This window comes from Gavialis gangeticus, unplaced genomic scaffold (genome assembly GCF_001723915.1).
Source record: "Gavialis gangeticus isolate Ggan-Ray unplaced genomic scaffold, GavGan_comp1, whole genome shotgun sequence".
Taxonomy (NCBI): Eukaryota; Metazoa; Chordata; order Crocodylia; family Gavialidae; genus Gavialis; species Gavialis gangeticus.
Genome location: NW_017729031.1, coordinates 64,603,025 through 64,614,391, shown reverse-complemented (window position 1 = coordinate 64,614,391; position 11,367 = coordinate 64,603,025). Strand labels below are relative to the sequence as shown.

Sequence of the window (11,367 nt, the reverse complement as noted above, 5' to 3'; positions counted from 1 at the left end):
AGTAAGCACCCGATTTAAAAAAGAATAAAGTATGTAATTAACTAATAAAGATTCAGGCTTTTATGACTGCATTCTACTTGAGTTTGCCATAGTATCACCATAAAACCTTAGATATCAAGAAGTGAGCTTTAGTTCAAATATCAGTCTCGGCTCTAGATTTCCTGCTTCTTATCAGTGCACTTGAAAAAGCTGACTTTACTGCTCCATAAATGTGCTTGCTCAGTCCAGCAAATTAAACCTAGCTGCTTATAAGTGACAAGCTATTTTCTGATGCACACAGGTTTCTGTGCAGCACTTACCTCTATAGAATCTCTCTTTTTTGAGATCTTTATTTCAAAGAATATGAGGATATTTTCCTTTTGCAGCATGAACCAGCATCGAAAGGATTAATATTCTTATAAATGCAGTTTTGAACCCTAGATTGGGGGGATAGCCAAAAATATATCCTCTTTTCTCTTTTTCTAAAACTTGTCAACAAAAATATCTGACTACACTGTTTATAAAATTAAATGACAAATAAATAAGTCTGGGCTGAAGGACTCTAGACTAACCTTGAGCACTTGGAGGTCAGGCCTGTAGGAACAGGATGGGTGGTATTTGCTTCATGCTTTTAGACATCACCTTGAAACTGGTTTATATAAGTTTTTCAGTTTCTGAGTAAACTGCTGGAGTGTTTTAAGGGTGAATAGGATGTTATAGTCTTTTTGCCTTATGTACAAGCAGCCAGCAAAGGATGTCAATGCAGAAAATAGGACAAAAAGAAGAGATTGAAGTTAGATTCACATTCTGTATTTGGTCTTCATGTGATGCTGCAACCTTTGCTTCTAGATGCTGAAAATCCCTAATTCTGCACTCTTGACTTGTGTCAGGTAAGGTGATTGAGCATGTACTTTTGTCCTTGTTTGCTTTTCCTTATCTATATTAAAGCTGATTGTTTGACACCAGCAATTTCAACTGGGCCTTCCGTTAACTTCTTTGCTTTGATGGCAGAATAACTGCATGTACAAGGGCAAGCAGGTATAAGAAAGCTGTTTTTTCCCTGTCCCCTGTGTTTGCTGCTTTTTTCCCCATTCCTCATGTTTTTACTGATCACATCTTAGCTGTCACTTAAAATGACCAAATTGTTAAAGCCAGAGATACAGAGCATGATTCAGATTAGGGGTAGGTGGTGTTTGTATCTGCCTGGCAGAGAAATAGATATGAGTGCAGTGGTCCAAGAATTTTATCCCTACTTTGTTTTTCTACAAAAGGCTAAAGTTTGTGTCAGCAGTACAGGCCTGGAGTTGGTGCCGCTTTATCCTTCCCTTCCCTATACCAGTCATCAGAGTTGAGCCTCTGCATGAAGTAGAGGATCATAATGTACTGTTCATGAAATGGCAGTCATAATTTTCATATATATTTTCGCCCTTTGCGCACCCCACCCCAATCTTCTATAACAAAAGTGGATGATTCACCTGTGACTCAATTTTCTTTTTAACTTAAGTGTTCTTACTAAATCAGTCAAAATGTCTCCAGGGACTCCTGCTGCTGTAGTGCACTTCACTATATCTTTTTCCCTTTTTTTTACCTCCCCCACAAGGTGGGTGGTAGTCTACCTATCAAAATATAGTCCTTAATACTAACTACAGTATGTTAAATGCTAAATATTCTACTTTCGTAAACTGTTCTTTGGAGTCTGATCTCCAGCTTTGCCTAATGTTGTCACACGGTGCATTAGCCCTTTAAGAAAGTTGTGTCTTATTCTGACTTCTGTCAAGGGTTGTGTGACGAAACCATGGGATTAGAATCCAGGCTTACTGGGAGTATAAGGATGGCCTGAGTTCAGTTCAAGGTTCAATGCACCCTGCTGGGAAGAGGATACATGACACATCTCTGGATTTCCTAAGAAGAAGGCATGAAGCTCTCAAGATGGGCTGTACTGCTTCCATGGGACTCATGAGAGCACTGCCAAAAGGCACACACCACCCACCCATTCCCACTCTGCATATGTCAAAACTGGAAATGAGGCAGTGAAGCCTTCCTGAGGGTCTCCTGCCATTGCCTATGAACATACCAGAGCCAGAAAACTCAACAGCACCTGTAGTCTCCAGAAAGGTCTTTTGGTCTCATTTCTGGGTTTGGCACATACAGAATAGAAGGGTGCGGATAGGAGGTGGTGGTACTCTTGGAGCACCAAAGAAACAGACAAGACATATCTTTCAATTAACTGGGACTTGCAGCCTAGTAGAAGTCTGCTGAAAGATCAGGAGCAGGTTGGTAGGAAGCCCAGCTAGGAAGGTTTCAAAATGCTTTCAGCTTGAAAGAAAGGCTATAAAGAAATGAAAGTCCTCACAGAGAACCTGAAACACTTTTGAACTTGGAATGAAAGCTAGAAGGATACTGAAACTCACTGTAAACTGAAAGAAGTGACTAAGCTTGGAGAAGAGGACTGGGAGTTCCTGGAATATTATGTTATGTTAACACTAGAAGGTTTTATTGTAGGAAGGTGAGTATTATGAAAATACCAAATGAGGCAGTTCATTTATATAAAATGGAAGGTAAACCAAGAGAACAGCAATGTTCAAAGCCAGACATTAAAACTCCTTCTACAGGCATCATAATTAGTCTAGAAACTATGGAGTGGCACAATTTATTAATTTTATCTGTTTTTTTGCTTAGATTGCGAAAGAACCTCTTACTGCTAGTTTTAATTTCCTTTAGAAGGTATAATTCAGTTTGACTTCTGGCAACTCCCATCTGCTTTGCCTCAGACATATAGCATTCTTTTCTTATAAGTCCACTTTTCCATTCTCTGTAAGCTTCCTGATTAATATCCATTTTGAGACAGTCATTCAAATCAATTATATCTTGTGTATAAGATTTTCTCCCTTTTGCCTGTGTTGCAAATTTTGTACTTTTGACTTGCCATATTTATTCAAATATAAGAAGACCCTGGGTGCATCTATGTGCAATTAATGTGCCTGAATATAATCCAGGTTAATTTGAGCTGGAGTAAACTAATTCTGATGTCACTGTCTACATGTGCGTTTGAGTGCAGAAACTTACTTCGCTGCCGGATACCACTTGTATCTGACAGCACTATCCTGCGGTGCAGTAAATTAGCCTGCTGTGATCTAATTGCCATGCATGTGTAGATGGTTGATGCTTTACTGTGCAGCAAATTAGTTTGTTCTGCAGTAAAGCATCTTGTGTAGACACACCCTCTGATTGTAAGACGACCCCCCCTTATAATTAGATTATATATAAGGAAAATTTATAAATTTGTTATAATCTCCCAGGCTTAAAGTGCTGCTTAAAAGTGTGTTTTCCCTGTATTAACTGATATCAGGGTGACTAAACTGCCAATGTGTTGAGACTGTGACCGAGATGAGATTCTAGGATGGCATCAGATCTGTTAATTTCAGTAAAAACAGGAGATATTAATATAATTTTACAAACTATTCATGAGGCCTCATCTACAATACTGTGTACACTTCTGGTCACCCATGTTTATCAAAAATAAATTGAAACTAGAAAAGGTACATAGAACTGGCTTCTAAGATGATCAGATGAGTGGAGGGCAAAATGAGTTTAGGGGTTGTATAGCTCTGCAAAAATTAAAAATTGCATACTAACTCATGACAACTAAGTTATTTTGCTTATTAATACACCAGTGGCCAAAAATCGTGAAGGACTTGGCTCTATTCCTTTATATTGATTTTCTAATAAAACAAATGAGAAAGGGAAATTCGGATAATAGATCTTTTCAAATTCAAATAGTGTTGAGGTTGGATAACTGCGCTGTATTTTGTTTAGAGTTCAAAAACAGTTCAGGAGGATCCATTTGCATAGCCTATTTTTGGAGAGTCTCCAGCTTGCCTTTCCTACATGTGTATTTTAATTTTGTAGCTTCTGCTGAAGAAACCTAAGTGATGGATGAAGAATAGTATCTTTAAATTATTAATCAGCTTCTCCTAAAGTTTCTCCTCATATAAATATATTATTGATGATTCCAATTCATAGGCCTGTGGTCCTCAAATTTTCTTGTTTGCAGACCACTTTGTAAGAGAGAGAATGTTTCTCTTGGTTAACTCCCTGTCTATCTTTCCCAATAGAGAACCCATATCAGTTCTTATATCTTTTCATCTCACTAGAAGAGATAGTCTTATACCATGGACAATTATGTAACTGGTCATGTGAATCCAGGGGGTGAGGTATGCAACTGGGGAAAGAAAATAGTTAGAAAGTGGTTGTCATCTTTGGTGCTGGGATAGTTATAAGGGCAAGTGGCAGCCAGCTGGATCTAGAGGACCCTCCACTAGTTTATTCTGGCAGACAGGTTGAAAGCCTGAGGTAACTGGAAACAGTTGTCTCCTTATTTGCCCACTGTCTTCTTGGGCCATGTATAGCTTGGCTAAAAAGCACAGCTGAAGCTTATATTTACGTGGGCTTAGAGTTACATGGTCTTTACAGTAGAACTGTAATAATCCTTTAAAAATAATTTTCCAAACTTTTCCATTATTTCTTCTACATAGACATTTAGTTATGGAGCTGATATTCTTTTATAACATTATGTTTGTTAACAAACTTTCGTAGTTGAAAACAGCAATTGTAATTTTCCCTGTTTTAATTGTAACCTTTAATTGTGCAGTTTGACCTGTTCCCATGTTCTTTACTAAGCATCAATTACATGTATATGAAAACTACTTCAGCCTGGGGTTGGTCACCTCTGGATCCAGCTTGCAGAGACTTTGTATCCAGCTTGTGGAGCTGTGGCTTTGGTAGCATCTTGTGGTCAGAGGGTTCTGCCCATGCTGGGCTGCAGCCAGGCACCCACAGCTTCAGCAGAGAGGGGAAGCTTTTCTTACACCATGCCACAGCCAGGCTGCAGGGAGAAGTGGTGGAGGTGGTCTGGTCCTAGTATCTTTTTAAGCTGATTTACATTCTGCAGCAAGGATAGCATTGTTATAGAACAGGATAGCATTCTTCGGCATCACAATGATGTTTTTTATACTTATAATTTCAAATTATTGAATATCATAATTATAAAAAGAAATAAATCTAGGCAGTTCAATATGTACAACTATAATGGATGCCCCTTTATGCAGGGAATATTTCCATTAATTGGATTTACTGCTGTCAGTTCTACTACTGTACTACAGTCACTGCTAAGTTTCTAGTGATGTTCTGATACAAAGATAAAGATGCTGGAAAGACAGAAGTCCATTTAAATGCTTCCATTTATTCAAACAACAATTATCATAGTGTCAATTTCAATAGTCCTCACTCTAACAAAAAGTTTAATTGACTGATCTCTGTTTAAACCTGATCTCTATTTAGATCACTATGTGTAAGCCACACTCTCTATAAAAAGATTAAGAAATTTTTTTATCTACGTAATGATCCTTAATGACTCAGAACTTCCTGGAAAAAACACACAGAGACATGAAAGTAAACAACAGTTCACCCTATCAGAAATTCTGCTAGGACAAACTCCAAGAAATTGTAGTCCCATCTGTAGTGAATCATTTAAAACTCCCAATCTATATATGCTTTCCTGGCCAGGATCAACACTGAGGAAGTTTGGATTCCAGGAATCAATAACAGACTTGGTAATGTGGTAGATAGTAGGCATGTCTACACAAGATAGTTTAGTCTACTGCACAGTAAAGTATTGTGCAGTGGGACATCCCCATGCAACTGTGAGCAGCAGCTGCTGCACAATAAATTAGGCTAATGTGGGGTTTTCTGTGTGTAAATGCAGGTTGTAGATTAACTCTGCATTAGTTACTGCACACTAGTACATGTTTAGATGCTGACCAGGAGCAGATTTCCTCCTGGTCAGTTACAGTACCAGGGAGCCAGCCTCCTGCCTGGGGCAGAGTAATGTGGCTAGGAGTCCCTCCAGTCATGTGTCAGGGACAATTCCTGAGCAGTCCCAGGCTGGCTTCCAGACCCCTGACCAGACCCCTGGGGCCTGTGCCAACTGCTGCCTGCCCCTGGGCACTGTGTGCCTCTGTGGTGGGCGTGTGCTGCTGCAGCAGTACTGCAGAGCCCTGGCCTGACCCCCTATGCTGGCTGCTCCCAGGCCCCTGGGCACTATGCCCCTGTGCTGCAGGCATGTGCCAGCTACTGATGCCCAGAACCTGTGCTGACTGCTCCCTGGCCCCTGGGCATATGTCAGCTGCAGCAGTCCTGTCATAGGTGAGCAGGCCCACCAGGCCTAATCAGTCCAATTGCAGAGAGGTCAGTCCTGCTGCAATGGTTGATTGATGCTAAATGAGGATGTATCTTTCCTTCTACTCCTCTTCTCCTTGATGCTGGCTCTGTGCTAACACTCAAAGAAGGCCTTTATGATTTGGAGCTTCCAGGCATCATGATATGAAGCCTGTGTTTCCCACAGTTTGTGGTCAGTACTACAGGCAGAAAAGGAGCTCCTTCAGAGCGTCCTTGAAGCCCTTGCATGGGGGCACTCTGTCATGTTTCCCTGTTGTCAGCTCCCTGTACAGCATGAGGAGGTTGTTATCCATCTGGGTCATGTGGCCTGCCCATCACAGCTGGGTGTGCAGGAGAATTGCTTTAATACTGGTGGTATTGGCTTTTTGTAGCACCTCCACATCGGTGACAATCCTGCCAGCAGATCTTGAGAATGGTGTGGAGGCAGTGCTAATGAAAGCACTCAAGGAGGTGTACATGGTGGCGATATAAAATCCATGACTCAGCATCATACAGTAGGGTGGAGATAACAACAGCTCTGTACACCTTGACTTTGGTCTGTGCCTGTAGGCTGTGACTATTCCAGACCCACTTGTAGAGTCAACCAAAGTCACTGCTAGCTTTTGAAAGTCTATTGTCTACCTCCTTGTTGACTGTGACGTCATATGAGATGATAGACCCCAGGTAGGTAAACTGCTTGACAGCATTTAGCTCAGTTCCTTTGATAGTCATCTTCAGTGGCATATAAACTTGGCATGGAGCTAGCTGATGAAGAACTTCAGTCTTCCTCAGACTGATGGTAAGTCTGAAGGGTTGTGCTGTAGTAGCAAAGCAAGTGGTCATGGACTGCAGATTGTGTTGGGTGTGGGCCATCAGGGGACAATCATCTGCAAACAGAAGTTCACGGATGAACTGTTGTGAGGTCTTTGTATGAGCCTGTAGACACCTGAGGTTGAAAAGGTTTCTGTGTCCCAGAAGTGGATGTAAACACCTTCCTCACCTTCCCCGAGATTGTCAAATGCTTGCTGTAGCATCATGGTGAGGAAAATGGTAGGGAAAAGTACATTTCCTTGCTTAACTCCATTGGAGATCAGGAAGGAACCCAAGGGGTTGCTGTTTCCATGATGACTGTCATGGAGTTGCCTGACCATGGTGAAGAACACAGGTGGGCATCCAAGCTTCTTGAGAATCTTCCAGAGGCCATTTTGGCTTATGGCATCAAATGCCTTAGTAAGGTTGATGAAAGTGATGTACAGCCCCTTGTTCTGCTCCAGGCACTTTTCCTGTATTTGTCTGAGCACAAATACCATATCTTTATGACATTAGCTCTCTGGGAGGACCTCTTCTTCTATGGCAGGCACCAGCTTGTTGAGGAGAATTCTAGGCAGAATCTTTTCTGTGATGGACAGAAGGGTGATCCCTCAGTAGTTGGAACAGTCTGACTTGTTGCCTTTATTCTTGTACAGGGTGATAATTAGTGTCATGCAGATCTTGTGGAATTTTTCCCTGCTCCTAGCAGGCTATAAAGAGTTAATGAAGCTTGGAGTGTAGGGTGGGACTGGCACATTTCAGGGCTTCGGGTGGAATTCCATCAGCTCCAGGGACTTAGTTGCTTTTTATCTGGTCGGTTGCAGTGAAGGTTTCTTCTAGTGTAGTACACTCATCTAGTTTCTCCTTAAAAGGCAGTTGCTCGACTGGTTGATAGCAGACTCATGTACTGTGCGTTTAGTGCTAAAGAGAGTTTGAAAGTGTTCAGATCATCAGTCTATGACAGAGTCTTTTTCAATGTGTAGGGTCCGGCTGTCAGAGCTCCTCAGTGGGCTTTGGATCAGGAAGGTGGGGCCATAGACAGATTTCAGTGTAGAAGCTTCTGGTGTCTCCATTGTCAGCATATAGTTGCATTCTTTCTGTAAGATTAGTCCACCATTTGTTTTGGATATCATAGTTTCCTCTGAATGGTGTTACATGCCTGGCAGTAAGCTGTGTTTCTCTCTTGGCTAGGTGGCTGTACTAGAAGGGCTTGATGAGTGGTCCTCTTTTTGTATTGTTGGGTAAGGAGAGTGGGAAGGAGTGTTTTATTGGGGAAGGAGGGTGTAAGGAAGTGTTTTGTGGTGGAGGGGAATATAGATTGTTGATTGGCAACTGTCCACAGTGTGCATGGTCTTGGGAGTGCACTGTGGGTCTGGGGTCCATGGACATTTGCCCAGGTGCCCTACTGCAGGAGGTGGGGGAGGAGGTGGTCCACAAGTGCCTTGTGGACACAGTGCGTTGTCCGCCACTGCTGTGGGGAAGGGCAGGGAGCATCCATGGTGCACTGGCCACAGGCTCCCGGGACAGCATCTCTTGCCAGGCTGAGCCTGCCCACCTTGGAGCCCCTTGGCACCTGGGCAGCTGCAGCTGGAGCTAGCAGCACCCTCTGGCTGCTGCAGGGGGGCAGAGCAGAGTAGGAGCCTGGATCTGCCTGCCTCTCTAAGGAGAAAATCTTCTCCCAACAGGATGTACATGTAGACATGTTCCTGGGAAGGCTTGCTGAAAAGTATTTTACTGGGGAGTAAGCCTTCATTGCATTAACAGCAAGTGTAGATGCACTCAGTTTAGGCTACCTAATTTCAGCTGAGTTTTCAGGAAATAGTGATGTTGAACAACATCACCAGAGCCACCAAATAGCCATCCTCTCAAATCTATTCCTACACGTAAACCTTCATTTGGAATCTGCTGAAAAAACTCTGCTTCCTACACATGACTTTTTGTAATGTCTGTAAAAATCATGTGACTATTGCAGAAAATCCCTTTTAGAGACTTCACTTAAGCTGTTTAAAATTAATTTAAATGTCAATTATTCATCTCCAATCATTGCATTAAATACTAGATCACTTCATGGTAGGGGTTAAAAATACTAACAAATTGGAGAGAAAAGGTCAATCAATAATTTATTGAAAAACAAATGAATGTATAACCTTTCCTGTATCACATATTTTGTTAGCATTTATTTTTTTATATATACAGTGACAGAATGAACATTTTTTCAAAGTACTTCTTATTCCATAATGGATAACAAGATATTCAGCATATATTTATATGAGATGAAATACTTTAAAGTACTAAGTATGAAGGTTTAGGTAGGACACTCACATGTGTATAGTAAAATCTAATTGCTGCAGAAAAGTAGCTGCATAGATGCATGGCGAGAAATTAAATGAGACTTGTATCCAAGTGGGTGTGTGTGTAGCTTTTTTTCTTTAATCTTTGACTAATACTAATGTATTTACAGAGAAAGTGTGAAATGCAAGCTGGATCTGGGTGAAAATCTTTGGTTGAATTCATTATGTATTAAAAAGCCTGGATTGTAGGGTGGGGTGAAGCTAAGTTAATTTTTTTTCAGCTAAATGAAAAATTTTGGACAAAGCTGGCTGTGTTTTAAAATTGGCATAGACCCAAAACAAAAAAAGGAATAAACAGAAACAAAAATGGCATCAATCCAAAACAAAATAAAATGCATCAGAAAAAAATAAAAATAGGTTTGAGGAGGAAATCATATTGTTTTGTCCAGTGAACATCAATAAAAAGGTTAGTACAGCTCCCTATTTTTAAAGGGATTATATAATTTGTTACTTGGTTATATAGGTCCAGTAGTTTTCTTCTAATTAAGGAAGGCATTTAACTGAAGTAAAAATACATATTATTTCTAGGAACATAGAACACAGGAGGGGAAAAGAATTCCAGGGGCCAAAAGTGCATTTCTGTGCAAACACATCATCTAATCCATTTTATAAATCAAATCAAACCTCATCTTTTTCCTGCTTCTTTCTGAAGGCTTTTTCAGAGTGGGAGTCTTCTGATAATTAGAAATTCTCTTCTCATTTCCATCCTTAATTTATTCATGGCCAGTTGTATCAATATTGTCTTCCATCTTAAAAACCTTTTCTTTCTCCTTGCTGTTTCTCCACCTCCCTTGTATGTCCCCCATCTGCAATATAGTTATAATCAGGGATCCAGGTTTTCTGTTCACCATGGAAAAATGCAGTAAAACCCAGATTTTTCTCATTTTAAGGAGAAAAGCCCTGTTTTTCTCCTTTAAAGAAGAAAAATGTGGGAAACAGTGGGTTGCCCCTTGCAGGTTGGCAGAGTTCCAGTTTGCAAGGGGCTGGGGGGAGAGGGAGAAAGGTGATCAGGAGGGGACACCATGCCACCAGGCAGCTTGGAGAGCAGGTCCCCCCTGGTAAGTCTGGTGGGGGAGGGGTGTTGAATTGAGGCCTCCACAGTGAGAGAGGGAAGGAGTTGGGTAGGGCTGGGCCTGGGGCTGGTGCCTAGCTGGAGTGGTGCATGGGGCTTGGGGCCCAGGTCTGGAATGCATGGCTGCAGGGCCCAGGTGGGGAGTGGGATGGGGCTGTGGGCAGCTCATCTGGGAGGTGCAGTGGTGGGGGGGTTGGCTCCCCACTGCTGCATGCACTCCCGGGGGTACAGGGGGCAAGTGCTCTCCAGATTTGTGTGCAGGGGTGGATGCGGGGTTGCCCTCTGTGGGCTCAGGCTCCCTACCCTGCTGTCCTCCACACAGGGCCTCCACATCCCAGCGGGTGGGACCTGGCTCTGCAAGGCAAAGCAGGGTGGGGAAGCTCAGTAACGCTGCTGCAAGCTCCATGCTACCATGGCAAAGCACCCCCTGCCTGCCCAGCAGCAGCAATGGCGGCAGTGCAGAGTTGTGTCCCTTGCTGCTGCTGGGTGGGCAAGGACGCCTCTCCATGGTGGTGTGGAGCTCCCAGGGGGAGCAACAAGTTTCCTTGCCTGGGCCCACTGTGCCCTGCTGTGGTGGGTCCCACCCTCTGGGCTACTGAGGCCCCAGGGAGAGGGCAGCAGGGTGGGCAGCCCCAAGGCTGCAGAAGGCAGCCCGTATTCACCCCACCCCCCGAACGGCTTCATTTTGGCCATGCTGCCTGCAGGGGAGAGGGAGCTGGGTTGCATGCTCTGCTCCACTGCACCAGCTTCCACCTCCTGCTGGTGGCAGCCAGGGCTTGGGCACTGCTGTGGGTGAGCAGGGGGCTGTAGACCCAGGTCTCTGGCCCCATAGCCTTGGCAGCTGGGGGCCATCTCTGGCAAGGCTGGGGAGGGCAGGGGCTGTGGTTGGGGAGTGAGGGGCACCAGAAGGGCTGGAGGGGTGTTGATAGGGAGTGAAGG

The 11,367-nt window shown here is 43.1% G+C and overlaps 1 protein-coding gene across 4 annotated transcripts in view; it reads left to right on the top strand.

Moving 5' to 3' along the window:
* The first annotated feature begins 671 nt into the window (after window positions 1–671).
* The window catches only part of PDE1A (phosphodiesterase 1A), a 480,938-nt gene continuing 470,242 nt past the window's right edge, over window positions 672–11,367 (top strand). Inside the window, exon 1 of one of the 4 annotated variants that reach the window (XM_019523052.1) lies at window positions 672–869. In XM_019523052.1, the coding sequence (XP_019378597.1) occupies window positions 829–869 (41 nt within the window). In that variant the 5' untranslated portion in view covers window positions 672–828. The remainder of the gene's footprint in view (window positions 870–11,367) is intronic. The other 3 variants (XM_019523054.1, XM_019523056.1, XM_019523055.1) reach the window with 3 other exon arrangements.